Genomic DNA, 17,494 nt, shown 5'->3' on the forward strand with positions numbered 1-17,494 from the left:
AGTTATTCCTATATGTGACGGGATCCAAAGAAACTTGACACGGATGTCATCAGTTTGTTCTAGCCCGGCAACGGCGGCTAGGGTGTGTTGGGCGGCAGGGGAGGAGGGGGAGGGTAATTTGAGCCTCGCTAGCGCAGAAGTGCTGTCACTGATTATAAGGAGGTTCCGGCGTTCAGTGCGAGCATAGGTCGCCCCCTCATGAATGCCCGCGAGGATGGCTATGCTTTCAGCATCAGTGGAGGAGGCCCAGTCGTGGACCCTGATTTTTCTGCAGGCCTGGCGCTCAGGAATCCACACAGCTGGCCCAGCGCTGCCCAGCGTGGTAACAGACCCATCACAGTAGACGAGGATAGGAGGGTGGGAGGTCTTTAGAGAGGAAGCGACATCATTAATCTGCTCAAGGCAGTTAAGTTTGAGCATATACCTCAGTTGGGTGGATTTACGACCAGGGAAGGTGTGGACGACAACATCAACACACGGGGAGGTCCACGGCGGTAGAGGCGGATGAGTGTACTCGGGAGGGAGAGAGGTCGAGGGGGTGTAGAGGTGATAACGCAGGATGTCAGCAGCAGTGTGGACGGGCCAGAGTTGAGAGGGAGGGGGGAAAGTAATGGGGACAGGCCGGCGCAGGAGGGTGTTAAGATGTGAGTTCAGTGAGCGCGACAGGGGAGTCGGTTGCTCACTGCGAAGAAGTTTAACACCAAGGATGGCATTGAGAGCAGTAATTCGATCGCAGACGGGAAGCAAGATTAGTTCGCGCTGCATGACTTCTATTCTGATGGTCATAGGGCAGCCGAGGATGAGTCTCATCGCCCTGTTTTGGATTTTCTCTATGCTTTGTTTCTCGCGCTGGGAGGCAACTACAAGGACAGGAGAGGCATAATCTATGACAGCTCCGACGATGGCAATGTACATGAGACGTAGGACCCTGACAGAGGCTCCTTTGAGGCCGTGAGTGAGGGACTGGAGGGGCCTCGTTCGTTGGCGGCACTGGGAGATGACGTGGGCGGCGACAGCGGAGGTCGTGGCTCTGGTAGTGGCTCGCACAGGTAGACCAAGGTACCTGTAGGTGCGTACTTGATCGATGTCTTGTCCTTGCAGAATCAGTGGTGTCTGACGCCGGAAGCGTGAGATGAACTTGGTTTTAGTGTGTGAGATGACTAGCCCGAGTGTTTGACAGGTCCGGGCGAACGTGGAGAGTATAGGTTGTTCATGTTGCACTGTAGTAATTTGGAGGAGGATATCATCAGCGTAGCTTATGATGTGACCGTCTAGGGCTCGCTCAGCAAAGATGACGTTGAGACGGCAGATGGAGTTCATGAGAACATTGAAGAGTGTAGGGCTGAGTACACCTCCCTGAGGCGTGCCAAGATCAAGGTCCCTGATCTTAGAGTAGTGGCCCTGAAAACGGACACGGGCCTGTCGATGGGAGAGGTAGTCAGCAATCCACGTGAGGAGTTTGCCCTTCACATCCATGTGAGTGAGGCCCTCAAGGATCACTTCACTGTTGGCTTTATCAAAAGCACCCTTGAAGTCGACGAAGAGGGAGGTTTTGGCGGAGGTGTTTGCCATGTAGTGAGCGATGCAGTGAGCAGTACTCTTTCCGGGGCGAAAACCATAGAGGTCAGGGTGCAGGTGGGCTTCAATTTTCCAGTGGAGGCGGTGGAGTATCATGCGCTCCATCATCTTTGAGAAGCAGGAGATGAGGGATATTGGACGATATTCATCTTGTCTGCCCGGTTTAGGGACTGGGATGATGGTGGCAGTCTTCCATGAGTGAGGCAGCTGACCAGTATCAAAAGAGAGGTTAAATAGACAGAGGAGGGGGTTACCAGGGGTGGCAATAAGGGCATTTAACACATCATATGTGACGCTGTCATCGCCTGGGGCAGTGGACCGACCACGCTTAACAGCATTTAGTAGTTCACACTGTGTGAAAGGCACATCAGTGTCTGCAAATAGGTCTTGGTACTCGAAGATGCACTGTCGGCGTTGTGGTTGCAGTGCGAGGGTGAGGTCTCGTACAGCGGGTGGTAGCGCATCAATGGAGGCGGCCTCCTGCCACGTCTGGGAGAGTGCCTCAGCTCGGGCAGCTGGTCTGGGGTGGAGCGCGGGTCTAGCGTTGGTACCCCGGGCACGGTTAATGGTGCGCCATATATCACCTATAGATGTAGACTGGTCAATAGAAGAAGCAAAATCAAACCACTGTTTCTCTCATGCGAGAGTGATGGCAGATTGGAGCTCTTTATTTGTGCGCATCAGGAAGCGTAGAGAGTCAGGGGGGCTGGGAGATTTCTTCCACTGGTCGACTGCTATTCGGTGCCATACTCGGATAGACTTAACATGAGGGTCACGGTTAACGTTCCACTGACTCCTGGGCTGGCGGTTAGGGCGGCGGTGTTTTGGGACAGGGCGGAGGAGTTCGGTGCATTGTTTAGACAGATCAAGGTAGAGTTGGTCTGCGGTGGTGACAGTGTAACCCTGAAACCATTCAGCAATGGAAGTGATGAAGGCAGGTATGTTGGCAGGGGGTAGCCTGAGCCTAGGGCCCTTGGGTGGAACGGGTATTCTCACATACTGGAGGGTAGTGTGGATAGGGAAATGGTCACTGTGGGGGGAGTGGAGGATGCGGGTGGAGTGTGGGCGGTGAGGGTCAGAGTAGAGAGCTATGTAGTCAAGTTTCCCTCCCCCGATGTGGGTGGGTGATGGAGGGCAGAGAAGACGTACAGGGTCATCAGTGGTTTGTAGGTAGGAGAGCCAGGTGTTACCCCGGGAGTTTGAGTGGGGCCCCTGGGAGCCGAGACTAGGGTGACGGGCATTGAGGTCCCCCACAAGGAGGGTGGGGGTGGAGGTGATATGGTGTGGTAGGACAGGTACAGTAGGGGTGGAGGGAGGCACATAGACATTGACAATATTGAGGGACATACCTTTTAGTGTGATTGTGATGGCATGTGCGTCGGTAGTGTCGTCATCAAGGGGGATGTCGAGAGGTTGGTAGGGGACATCCTTCTTGACGTAGATCCGTAGTCCACGTGCATGGCTTCGTGGTAGTCCGTCGATGCAGAGAACAGGAGTGGATGGGCTCTCAACACATGTGTAGCCACTGAGCACATAGGTACCAGCAGCACACCGCGTTTCTTGGAGGCACAGCACGTCGACGTCTTCAGTGTAGATGTAGGTTTTGAGGGCACCAAACTTGCTTTGCAAGCCGTTTATGTTCCAGGTGAGTACCTGCAGTCCTGTAGCGTTGCTATCCATTGTGGTGTATTAGACTGATTACCCCTGACGTGGACGGATGGGCCTTAGGTGCCGGCATGTCGGTGGAGTATGGGTAGCCGGGGGTGGAGTCCTCAGGTCCAACAGGTAGTCCTGGTGGAGACAGCACAGACACAGGAGCAGGCGAGGCTTGAGGTGGGTAGACAGGTTGAGGCACCACGTGACGTAAAGATGAGGCAGGGCTTGGCTCGGGGGCCCCAGTACACACAACCTGTGAGCAGGGGGGCTCACAGGGGGACTACCAGCTTGTGTCAAACCAAAAGAGGGGAGTGACTGGGTGGCAGCAAAGGGCAGGAGTTGGCGGTGTAGGTCGGAGATGGCGGTACAGAGTGTAACCAAGAGTTTCTCAACATGACTGGTAAATTCTTGGAAGAGGGACATGATCTGTGTCATGTCACTGGAGACGGGTTGTGGGGGGCACTGGTGGCGGCACAAGGCTTGACAGCGTCAGGGTAGAGACGGGGTTGTGGGGGGGCACTGGTGGCGGCACAAGGCTTGACAGCGTCAGGGTAGAGACGGGGTTGTGGGGGGGCACTGGTGGCGGCACAAGGCTTGACAGCGTCAGGGTAGAGACGGGGTTGTGGGGGGCACTGGTGGCGGCACAAAGGCTTGAACTAGAGGCTCGTCAGAGTAGAGACGGGGAGGAGGCTCAGTAGTGGTTGAGTTAGGGAATGGTAGGTGCGCTGGAGGAATATATATTCAAAGGAATATTCATTATTCAAATCGCGCGCGACACCACATACTGCACACCACACACTGCACACCACACACACACACATCACCCGCACCACCCCGCATTCCCTCAGTCAGTCAGTCTCGCTGTAACCACGCTTGTGTTGACATCAGCATTATAGTTGCAAAAATATTACATTTCTGTGAATGTATTACAGTAGAAGTCCAAAAATCCGGACTGCTTGGGGATTGGATCAGTCCGGATTTTCGGATTTTCGGATTTTCCGGATTCTCAGGCAGTACTTTTAAAATTCAAATTTAAGGAGGAATAAAGAAGAGATGAACAGGTACATTTTGATAGTTTATTCATAAGCAAATATAGCATGCTTCATTTATCAAAACGAGCAGTTTTAAAGAAAAAGCTGTGAATTCTAGAATTTTATTCTTTGCCTTTTTTATATCATAAATTGTAGACTTCCCAATGTCGATGTTTCCATTAGAACAGCATTGTTCACACCACGTTCTAGTTTCTTAATTATTTCAAGTTTGTCACTCAATTTCAACGTGTTCTTCTTTCTCTTCACACAACGAAGTTTATCTACTTTAGGAGCCATTATTATGGGCTTGTACAGTAATCTGTAAATGGAAAGAGTAGGACTCAAAATTACATACGTTGTCACAGTTTGATTGCTCGTTTTAAAGTGGCAACCGCGTGGTCGCTTGTTGTCGCTGTGCAGCTGTGGCGCTCATGCATGCGCACATACACACAAAAGCCCGCTAAAAAAAAACAATGTTTGAGTTTTCAAAAAGTCCGGATTCTCGGGTGGTCCGGATTTCTGGCATCCGGATTTTTGGTACTTTTACTGTATATCAAGCACAGTATGAATAGAATATCACTAATATAACAGTATTTTAACCAAAAACTATTAAAAAATGAGTAACATATCTTGAACATCGGAAGGTTGGGTAAAGTCTTTTGTTTTCATGTAGTTTATCCTAATTTACATTGAAATACATTATGTTTCAGCAAAACTACTATTTATTTCTGAGAATATGGAAATGTAATATTTTTGCTGAAATGACGTACGTATTACAGTGGAAAGTGACGAAAGCAATGACTTTCGCTTTGTTTCGTTCAAAATATGTTACCGTAATCGCTTTTCGAATGGTTTTCATTTAAAAAACTGTTGTATTACAATAATATTCTATCCTAATTCACTTGTGGTGCAACAGTTTTTCAACTGAAAACGATTCGAAACACACGTCTAGCTGATACGGCAGAGCCCTGGTGACATGGTCGCAATCAGACCAGAAATTGTGGTGAAATCTTTTAAGAAATGTGGGATTTCGAATGCTCTTGATGGGACAGAAGACAACTTGTTGTGGGATTATGAGGCTAATGAGAGCGTGATTGAGGATGAAGATATTGATGATCCTATGGCTGATGATGGTGTTGATCCATATGACGATACTGTTCAAGGAGAGGACTGTTTGGTGCTGATGACAAGGAAAACGATTTTGATGGATTTTAATGAAAATATCGTAGCATTTATTCAAATGAATTAGGATAGAATATTTGTAATACAACAGTTTTTAACTGAAAACCATTCGAAAAGCGATTACGGTAAAATCTTTTGAACAACGAAAGAAAGCAAAAGTCATTGTTTTCGTCATGATTTTATCCCACTTTCCACTGTAATACGTACGTCATTTCAGCAAAAATATTACATTTCCATATTTATTTCTGAGAATATATTCATTCAGTCACAGTTAAGGTAAAATATACTTGTGATGTAATATTTTAATGAAAATACCCGGTACAGTATTACCCCGCTTTACACGGTTTCCCTTTCCGCGACTTCTCATTTACGCGGTACCTTGCCAGAACCGGACTTTCACTTTCCGCGGTGCATCTACTCATATACGCGTGAAGTATATATATATTTTTTTTATTTAGCTCATAAAATTCATACAAATTACCCGGCCAGAATATAATTTACATTGCTGGAATTCTTACAATATGATGATCATTTTGAATATAAACATCATGGATTTTGCATTAGACATACAAATTTTAGATCTAATGTAATAATTTGGTTTACACAAAGCAAGTATTTTATCTTTTGTGCAAAATATATGAAGTTTACATTCAAAATATTCCCTGACCTGCAAGGAATCCAGAAATGTCAATTATATTATCCTAACTTTAGTCTGAGGTATTATTTATTACTAAACGTTAAAATCTAGTGTTTCACCCAATCATTTCTCAGAGAGGTAGGGGCCAGTGAGCTGGGAAGAGGGGGGGGGATTTGAGTCCATTATTTGAATGGACATTAACCTGGCGACTGTATTTCTCTTAAATATTAATTGTGTGAGCATACCATCATAAAATTTAGATGTTATTTTTACTACAACATAGGTATTGTGTCGGAAAAAGTGGAGTTTGGGGGTCGGGCCAGTCTCTATTGGAATTAATCCCATATGTTCTGTTGTTCACTTTCCGCGGTACCCTGTGGGTTCAATTGACCGCGTAAATCGGGGTACTACTGTATTTAGAAAAACGGTATCGTAGTTTTCTTTTGTTTTAAATTTAATTAACAAAGATTGATGTTTTAAATGTAATGAACAAAAATTTATGTATCTATAAATAAACTTTAAAAAATGAATACTTTATGTTTTACATTGTCCTGTGCATACCATACCATGCATTTGGCTACTTTGGGCTTGCTATGATGACGCAAGAGATCTGCCCTGGCAACTGTACCGACACTCACAGCTGGTGGTGCGTCGTTTCCATTGTTTACTGGTAGTTACTGGTAAATATTTTTCAACCTAATGAAACTATTACCTGTTTAGAGGTCGACCCCCAATTTTTTGCCAAAAAATTTGGTCTTAAAAACTCGAACTACACACAGGTATATACGGTAAATAAGGACATGGGGGGCCAGGGGCAGCAAAAGTACACGGATTCTTAACATCCACGGGTATCTCTGTTACCTAACCCCCGCGTATGTTAAGGGCCACTGTACAGTATATTAATTTTTTCTATTAATTTTACTCCAGCTACAACCAGGGTGTTATTTTCTTAATTTTCTCTTGTAGAACTATCGTCCCTGACTCCTGACTGTAAACACAAACGAAAACAATGGCGTCCCATCTCCTCTTGTGTGACCATATTATTATTCATTTATATTGTATAAGATGCATTCATAAACATTATTTAAAGAATATAGTTGGCATTTTTCATTAATTTTATTGTTTTGGGGGAAAAGAGGGTAACATGCCACACAAAAGATATGAAAAGGTCACACTTGGGAACACATCTCATTATTATTGCTTTATTTTAATGGTAATTAATGATTCACGATAAGACGATTCACCTTACACTGCAATACTGGAGGACACATTAACGTCGTTATTTGAGGCTTTACTGTACTGTAATGTAATACAGGTCCACAATCCCTTATCCCTTATGTGAGGTGTATAATGTCTTCATTCAAATTTTTCGTTATCTTGCAAGGATTCCAGCAATGCAAATTATATTCTCCTAACTTTAGTCTGAGAAATTTTATAAGATAAAAATTTTAAGCCTAAAAACACCTTCACCCCTGGGAAGGGGGAGGTGATGTGTTGACAGCCAGGCAGGGGGGAGGAGGGGAGGGTGAGGTGGGGTATTCACCAGCTGTCGGGGACATTAATCCTGTGTGTCTTATCTGTTTTTCACTTATAAAATGTCACTGAATTGACCGGGAAGAATATAATTAACAATGCTGGGAGTCTTGTAAGATAGTGTTTAATCTGAATATACACAATTTGAATATGCACCTGATATAAAAATTTTATTAATTATTTAGTACAGTGATCACTCAGTTAATGAAATTTCGGTTAACGAATTACCATCCATAAGAATCTTCAACTCGATTAATGAACAAAAATTCGGTTAACGAAATCCTTATGAAATCGTGTCAACATGTTTTCACCTGCTTACCAGCTGTAGTATTAGTCCGCCAATACAGTAATGAGTTTTAGAGCTTAAATTCGTTACCATTTGAGTAAATATCAAGAAGGTTGTACTATTCAATAATTTTCCAAGTCTTATATTAAAATTTTTAGTCATTTTAACAATTATTTAACATAATTGAAGTACAGGGAACTAGTTTTTGGTGCGCCAAACAGCCACTTGACTCACCCAGAATGGCGTCAATTTGTGTCTCTGCTCAGTGGAGGAAGCATCTTGCTTGAGACTCTCTTGAACATAAACTATTTTTACGTTTTTACAGTACAATTATTGGTCATTCTGAAATTTATTTTACATATTGACAATATATAGTGCAGTGCAGTGTTGATTTAAAGAAAATAATCTTGAAATACACCCAGTGAACTTAATTTTATGGGTGAAATGGTGGCATGAAGCATGAGGTAACTTCTCTTCCATCCCCACTGCCTTCTCTTCTCCCTTCTCCTCCACCCCCACTTCTAATTCCCATCATCATCATCAACCAGGAGCCTTCTACATGCACACCTCAAAGTAAGTGTACTTTACTGCATTTATTTTTAGTTTGTATGTAATTTTCGGTGAGCTGGAACCAATTACCCAAAATCCCATTGAAATAATGGTTTTGGCTAATGAACAACCTTCTGGAATGAATTGTGTTCATTAACCGAGGGACCACCGTACATTTGAGTACAAGTACAGTACAGAGTTGGCTTGTGTTTGGGCATTATGAACGAGTATGAGAAAGATTTAAGAGCACTAAATTGACACACACGAGAGGCAGCTGTTACACTGACAATACCCAAGCGGCAACTGAAGACAGAGAAGTGGGATGACGGGGTTGGAGCTTTGGCGGGCTTATGACCCATTCTGAAAATTTTGAGCTTGAAATTGGAAATTGTTACCTAACCCCGGGGTAATCCGCGCCAGATTTGACTCGCATAAAATAGGAAAGATTAGCTTTAAATTGATAAGGTGTCCTTAATTGTGGGTGTCGCTTTAAATCAATAATTTTAAATCGATTTGCTTTAAATCAACGTACTACATGTAGACAAAATATATATCTAAAAACAATTAGAATAATAATTTGGGATTTTAAGAACATATCTCAGCCATTTATTGAATATTAATGTACTGTAAAATATTTTGTTACTAGGAATACATGGGATTAATTCCAATAGAAACCGGCCCGACCCCCAAACTCCACTTTTTGAAGGCACATACCTATGTTGTAGTAAAAATAACATCTTAATTTTATGATGGTACATGCACACAATTAATACTTAAGAGAAATAGAGAAATACAGTCGCCAAGTTAATGTCCATTCAAATAATGGACTCAACCTTGCCTCCCCCCCTCTTCCAACCGCGCGGTCAGTCCCAACCCTCCCCCCCACCCCCCACCAATCCTCCCTTCCAGGGTTTTTAACATTTAGTATTAAATAATACCTCAGATTAAAGTTAGGATAATATAATTGACATTGCTGGATTCCTTGTAAGACCAGGAATATTTTGAATATAAATGTCATATATTTTGCACAAAAGATAACATAGTTAATTTGAGAAAAATTTTTATCTAAAATTTGTATGTCTAATGCAAAAATATGATGTTTATATTCAAAATGATCATCAAATTATAAGAATTCCAGCAATGTAAATTATATTCAGACCGGATAATTTGTATGAATTTTATGAGCTAAAACAAATATCTTCAGTTAATAAAAAAAAAAATAATTCTTCACAGGGTAACAGATGGTCGGTCGGTCCCTCCCTCCCCCCCACCCCCCACCAACAGTCCCAAGGAGATGTGTGGGATAACCACTAAATTTTAATAAATAATACCTCAAACTAAAGTTAGGATAATATAATTGACATTGCTGGATTCCTTGTAAGACCAGGAATATTTTGAATATAAATGTCATATATTTTGCACAAAAGATAACATAGTTAATTTGAGAAAAATTTTTATCTAAAATTTGTATGTCTAATGCAAAAATATGATGTTTATATTCAAAATGATCATCAAATTATAAGAATTCCAGCAATGTAAATTATATTCAGACCGGGTAATTTGTATGAATTTTATGAGCTAAAACAAATATCTTCAGTTAATAAAAAAAAATAATAATTCTTCACAGGGTAACAGATGGTCGGTCGGTCCCTCCCTCCCCCCCACCCCCCACCAACCGTCCCAAGGAGATGTGTGGGATAACCACTAAATTTTAATAAATAATACCTCAAACTAAAGTTAGGATAATATAATTGACATTGCTGGATTCCTTGTAAGACCAGGAATATTTTGAATATAAATGTCATATATTTTGCACAAAAGATAACATAGTTAATTTGAGAAAAATTTTTATCTAAAATTTGTATGTCTAATGCAAAAATATGATGTTTATATTCAAAATGATCACCAAATTATAAGAATTCCAGCAATGTAAATTATATTCTGGCCGGGTAATTTGTATGAATTTTATGAGCTAAAACAGGCAGTCAGGCAGGGTGGGGCAAATCTAAAAATAGCGTCTCGAGCCGGACACTCACCGCGTATATGTGGAAAAAATCCGTGTTAAGTGAAAGTTCAGCTCTGGCAAGGCACCGCGTATATGATAAAACGCGTTAAGTGAAACCGCGTTAGGCGGGGTAACTGTAATTAAATCTTGCATTTGAAACATCTGGTATTTCAAACTGAGAGGCAATCGGCTTTAATGGATTTTTGGCTTTGGCGACCATTGCCTTCCCCCAATTAGTTCGTTATCCCGAGGGTTTACTGTATTATTTATTTATTTTTATATAATTTATAATGGCAAAAATTAACAGTTAAAGACATTTAACCCTTATGGTCTGGGTGACATAAGATCCACTAGACATAATTTGGCAAAAAAAAACATCTTTTTTTTTAAACCACAGTTGAAAACTGGTATTTCAGGTGTAAAATTAGTGCAGGCATTCCAAGCATATTATTGTGGCTGGCGTGCACGTGGTCCTCAACGTCCACGGCCACCATGACCTCGCTGAAGGGATGGGGAAGGGGAGTGAGCGCCATTGTCTGTATCACTGACCTCACCACTGGCTGCCTCAACAAACTCTGCATCATCTGGATCTGTTTCCTCCTCATCACTGTTTTTCATCCTATATTATATCAATGCCACTCAAATCAAGCAACTCTTGATAAATAGCACTACAGTGAACCCTCCAAGATCCGGAGTAAAAGGAGGGACCACCTGTCCGAAAAAGCCAATTGTCCGTATCTTCCGGCAAATGTACTAAATGTATAAAACGATAAATAATGATATAAAAACACCAAAAATACATTTTACAGCATAAAAGAAGCAGTCCATAGTTAAGCAGGGAGCATGTAGGAAAAAATCTTGTGTGTATTTTCCTCCTGTAGCCATAGTTTTCTTTAAATAATACAGGGTGATTCAGCAATGAGTACATTAAATTGGAGGATGAAATCCTTGGATAATTCTAAACCACAATGGATCTATGGTAAAATGTCAGATTCTGCATAGTGTCCATGTTACAATACATTTAAGATGTTGTATTAATTAGAATGAATTTGAAGTGAAACTCCCTCCCCCTGTAACTGCCTTTATCTCATTCGTTCGTACACGGTCCCTGTCTTATTGCACCTGTGTCAGCCATCTGTGTCACGCTGTACTGCTGTACATAAGACATCTGTGAATAAATGATTACAAAAACCTATGAGGGTTTCACTTCAAATTCATTCTAATTAATACAACATCTTAAATGTATTGTAACATGGACACTATGCAGAATCTGACATTTTACCATAGATCCATTGTGGTTTAGAATTAATCAAGGATTTCATCCTCCAATTTAATGTGCTCTTTGCTGAATCACCCTGTATATACAGTACCAGGAAATATGAGGAATAAATAAAAATAATACCAATAAATAAGTTACAACAAAACATACTGTATCTCCAAATCAGTAAACAAAAGCTAAATGAAAGATTAACACAGTCGTCATTTGCATACACTCCCTGCTTCACCATATTAACGGAGACCAGCTGGGACACCGATTCCCTAGCAACACTCCCCATCCCCTAAACTCTGAGCTCTCCCGCTCCCTCACTGAGCCAGCTATCTCGTGTGCAAGGAAATGTATATTCCCTTTACATGTTTGCCCTTAGGATGGTGTGTGTTGATTTTAAGGCCCAAAAGCCATCGTTTGTTATTTCTGCTCACCTGACTATCACAAGATAATTCTGCCCCATATTCTGGGGCTTCCCCCTGTGAATCATCATGGGCCATGAAAGCAGTGAGGCGCTCTTGAGTAAGGAAAGCTTGAACTGGATCTACATTTGAACATACAGGAGTAACGGCATCCATCTGCAAATTGAAATGGTTTTTGTTGTAATTACTTACACAGGACTACCTTATATCTGTCCACTATAACGTACATACACTTATTAAACTGGTAAACATCAAGCCTTTCATATTATAGTATTGCACAGGTATCCCTCATTTAACGATCGCTTGCTGAGTGATATTTCCATTTAGCTGCAGTAGACTCGCAACTTATGCGAGGGTTATGTTCCTGCCCAGTTAAGATTCTTCAAGAATGGTTTACCAGATTCCCTAATCGAGGCCCCTATGTTTTCTCATCAAGGGATGGTAAGAAATAATCTCCTAGTCAAATGACAAAATCCTTATCTCAATTAGTGAATCAAGCAGACCCTGGCAAGAAATTTTTGGCACATGACACTAGGAAATATGTAGGGTCTGTGGCCTTTCTGCGGCATATGAGTCTCAGTCAGATCAAGGAAATGGGCTTTTGGAGATCTTCAAAACTTTTAAAGACAGCTATCTTCATCTATCTCTGAAAGATGCTTCAAATGTGGTGGTGCTGGGTTCCCCTCCCCCACCTAGTCAATCTCCACAACCAGGACCTTCTTCCTCATCAGAATAAATTGAGTATCCTTTTTGAGTAAATTAACATTTTACCTTCCGGTAAATGTTCCTAATTTGGGAAATATTCTTAACGGTTTATAACATAATCTGGACCTAAGTCAGCGGAGCCTTGTATGCAAAGTCACCTCTCTCTCCACCTCCTGCTCGGGTATTCTTGCTGAGCGTCGCATTACGACTAGAACAAAAAGCCGTTTTTTTCTAAAAAACAGTTTTTGTGATATAGCTCAGAATGCGACGCCGATAACCCACCCATCTCCACCCCTCGAGAGTTGACTTTTGTTTACTGCTCGCTCTAAGGCAAGAGATGAAGGTCGTGATGCGTATGGTGGGGGTGAAGGAGGGGGTATTGAGAATTGCAATTAAATGCCAGGTAGTGACGTGTCCTCCTAATATTACTTATTAAGTAATTATTAGATGTTTAAATTGCCTGTATGTTGGCCTGGTGAGTTAGCTAGGAATTAACATACCTAGGTAATATTGCTGAGCGTCGCATTCTGAGCTATATCACAAAAATTGGTTTTTAGAAAAAAAAAAAAACACAAAAAAAAACGGCTTTTTCTGGCTTTGAGAGTCGTCTCATTACACGGAAATCTCTCATTCCCGGAAGTGCTCTGCACCAATTGTTCCAGCTAATGGAGATATTACTGTATTGTAAAGATGTGCACTTGGAGCACAGAATCCCCAGTTTTTCCGACTTCCCTCCCGGATTTTTCCCAGAGAGCTGAAGATAGCTAAACAGAAAATTAGTAATTGTTAAACAACTAAGGGTGTTAAAAATTTTAAATCAATAAACCCAAAAATGGCTAAGTGAACGATCGTTAAACGTGGGATCCCTGTACTGTGATCATTTCTATAATATCAGGCTAGCTGTTCATATCTAAATACTTTTTTCGAATATCGTAATTTATAACATGAGAAGTGTTCACTACACTTCAGAAATATAAACATACACAGTATATATTCTGCTGATGTTTGCCATCTATGGGGCCTCATTATCAACCAAGGCTAAATACATCCTCATGCAAAGCGCTTGTGGCTGGCACAGTTAGAATGATAAGTGCCAAATTGACCTGGATCACCTTGTGTAACTGATTGCAACCCAGGAATGCCTACATATAGTCAACTTTTGCCTGATAGTGGATTAGTGAGGTAACTCTCTACCTGAACCCACACTTAATAGGTAGAATACTCTCTCCCAAAAAATCTAAAAAAAATAAAATAAAATAAAAACGTTGTCTTGAGCATAATTTTGAGACCACAGAAGACCAAGACTGAAACCGTTGATAAGCAACCGAGACCAGAAAAAAAAGGCCCCAAGACCTACATCACTCCCTCATTAACTATACAGTACATTATATACAGTGTAGCCTCAACTTACATCATCCCTGGCCATGTCATTGTCCCCTTCTTCTACTTGCTCATCTTCTTCAGCAATACGTTGTCCCAGCATTGGCCGCTCCAAGATCTCAGAGTATGAACCGGTCATTGTCTGTAACTTTAACAAGAGAAAGAGGATATACAATAGGTACCATTAACATCTACAGTACTACAAGAGTTTAAGGGTAAAAATCCTATTTAGTTATGTGGTCTGATTTTTAGTTATTTTTGGATGGAATTATTAACAGCATTTTTGTTTTACGGTAAGTCCTTGTTTAACGTTTCCCCCCGTTAACGTTGTTTTGTTATAACGTCGCTCCTCTTCAGATGCCAATAATTCGGTTAACGTCCGGACGACTCGATATAACGTCATTTTTGCGTTGTCGCGGACTACTATGCACGGAGCATCACTCTCTCTCGTCTTGGAGTGTTACCTCTCGCTCGCTGAACGTCACACGGCATCCACAAGCGACGCCGGTCTTTGTTAGCCTTCCGCGGCGTTCTTACGTGTTCGAGTATTTTTGCTCGTAATCCTGTACTCTAACCTTTCGAAATGGCTTCCAAGCACCTATCAACTGCTACTGATGCTAGTGTTGTGAAGAAGCAACTTAAGACCATTAGCCTTGCTACAAAAATGGAGGTTTTAACCCATTTAGAAAAAGGGGAATGTGCGGTGGACATTGCTAGTGCGCTTGGACTAACCCCCACAACGGTGCGTACTATGCGGACCAACACGTACAAGATTAAGGCTAGTGATGGAAGTGGGAGTTCTCTGAGTGCAACAAAGACAAGTCGTACTTGAAGTTCCGTGATTGAAAAGATGGAAAAGATGCTGGCAATGTGGATGGAGGACCAGAATTAAAGCAATGCCCCTGTGAGCCTTATGGTTACTCAGCATAAAGCAAAATCCTTGTTTGACGACATAAAGGTCAAAGAATGAGAACATTGCGGCCAGCCGAGGATGGTTTCAATGTTTTAAGCACCGTTATAACTTCCATAACATTAAGATGACTGGTGGAGCTGCTAGATCAGATATGGTTGCTGCCAAGATATTCCCGCCAAAATTCAAAAACATTATCGAGGAAGGAGGCTACTCAGCGAAGTAAGTCTTTAATGTGGATGAGACTGGTCTCTTTTGGAAGAGGATGCCAGATAGAACCTATATCTCAAAGGAAGAAAGAAGAGCACCAAGTTTTAAAGAAGCAAAAGACCGCTTGACGCTGCTGCTTGGCGCGAACACTGCTGGCGACTTCAAGCTGAAGCTTCTGCTAATTTCTCGCGCTGCCAACCCACGGCCCCTGAAAGGTTACTCTAAGGATCACCTTCCTGTTATCTACAAGGCAAATAAGAAGGGATGGATAACCGGCGCCATATTTAGCCAGTGGTTAAACGTGTACACCGTCCCTGCACTGAAGGAATACTGTGCCAAGGAGAACCTCAACTTCAAAATTCTTCTTGTCGTCGACAATGATCCAGCGCATCCTCCCAATATTGACGGCTTACATGACAGTGTTTGAGTTGTATTCCTGCCTCCCAACACGACAACACTGACACAGCCTATGGACCAAGGCGTCATCGCTGCATGCAAGGCGTATATTTACTGCATACCATGGATCAACTGCTAAAGGCTACTGATGGAGAAAATAAACCAACGATCCGAGAATATTGGCTCGGCTTCAACAATCTTCATGGAATTGACAACATTGGCAAGGCATGGGAAGAAGTTTCAGAAAGTTGCCTGAATGGTGTGTGGCGTAAACTATGTCCCGAGTGCGTCAACAGTCTTACTGGATTCACGGACTTAGTCCCAGCAGTGAATAGGGATATCCTCAGCTTGGTTAGACAGGCAGACTTTGATGAGCTGGAATCAGAGGATATTGAGGACGGCCTGGCATCCCATTCAGAAGAGCTCACCAACGAAGATCTGCAACAACTAACAGAACACAGTTCCATTGAAGACGACGACGGCGACGAAGAAGAACCTCAACGAACGTGAACTTCCAAGAGGTTGGCAGAAGCGTTCAACATGATCCAGCAAGGAATGCAAATCTTCATTGATGACAGAGAATGTAGCTCAAAGATTCAATGCAACATTGATGACACAGTCTTGGTTGCTACAATAAGATTTACAAGGACGAAAAGAGGAGCAGCACTAAGCAGTCAACGCTGGGTTCTTTTTTTTTTCGTCTCCAGAAGGCGGCAGCAGCAGCAGCATCTTCGCAACAGCCTGCAAGCGAGGAGGAGCAAGCAACAGCCGAGGAACCCCAGTGAGAGCGGGAGGAGGAGGCACCCACCGAGTCTCAGTGACTCACCACTCTCCTCCGCTCCAGCCATCCTCCTCCTCCGCTCCACTACCCACCACACACTCCACCCATCAGTGAGTACAGTAAGTCCTTGTATAACGTCAACCCGCTTAACATTGTTTCGGTACTACGTCGCTAAACTTTAGAGACCAATAATTCGTTCAACGTCCTGGTGATTCAATACTACGTCGTTTTGCATCGTCACAAACTACTTTCTACGGCTCATCACCCTCTCTTGTCTGGCCGCGCTACGCTCTCTCGGCTCAGCGCGCTGCCCTCACTTACGGAACGTCACAGCGTCCCCAAGCGACGCCAAGCCAGTCTGTTACAACTTCACATCATTCGTGTGTGCTTAAGTGCTTCTGCTCTAAAACTGTACTCTAACCTTTCGAAATGGCTTCCAAGCGCCCATCAAGTGCTACTGATGCTAGTGTAGTGAAGAGGCAACGTTAGACCATTACCCTTGCTATGAAAATGGATGTATTAACCCGATTTGAAAAAGGGGAAAGTGTTGTGGACATAGCAGCTGTGCTTGTTCTAACCCCTACAACGGTGCGTATTATCCGGACCAACGCTAACAAGATTAAGGTTAGTGCTGGAAGTGGGTCTTCTCTGAGTGCTACTAAGACACCTCGTACTAGAAGCACTGATAGAGAAGGTGGAAAAGATGCTGGCAATGTGGATGGAGGACCAGAATCAACGCAATGCCCCTGTGAGCCTAATGGTTATCCAGCATAAGGCCAGATCCTTGTTTGACGACAAAAAGGCAGAAGATGGTGAAGGATCGAAGGACGAGAACTTTACGGCCGCCGAGGATGGTTTCAACGATTTAAGCACAGGAATAGCTTCCACAACATAAAGATGACTGATGAAGCTGCCCATTCAGATACAGTTGCTGTCGAGACATTGCCGCCAGAATTCAAACAGATT

The 17,494-nt window shown here is 42.7% G+C and overlaps 1 protein-coding gene across 2 annotated transcripts in view; it reads right to left on the minus strand.

Moving 5' to 3' along the window:
• LOC121858307 overlaps positions 1 to 17,494 on the minus strand; it is a 35,897-nt gene that overhangs the window by 15,852 nt on the left and 2,551 nt on the right. For both annotated transcript variants that reach the window (XM_042354637.1, XM_042354636.1), the window contains exons 2-3: positions 14,263 to 14,379; positions 12,159 to 12,302 (exon numbers count right to left, since the gene is read on the minus strand). In XM_042354637.1, the coding sequence (XP_042210571.1) occupies positions 12,159 to 12,302; positions 14,263 to 14,379 (261 nt within the window). The remainder of the gene's footprint in view (positions 1 to 12,158; positions 12,303 to 14,262; positions 14,380 to 17,494) is intronic.

This window comes from Homarus americanus, unplaced genomic scaffold, assembly GCF_018991925.1.
Source record: "Homarus americanus isolate GMGI-L3 unplaced genomic scaffold, GMGI_Hamer_2.0 scaffold57980, whole genome shotgun sequence".
Classification (NCBI taxonomy): Eukaryota; Metazoa; Arthropoda; class Malacostraca; order Decapoda; family Nephropidae; genus Homarus; species Homarus americanus.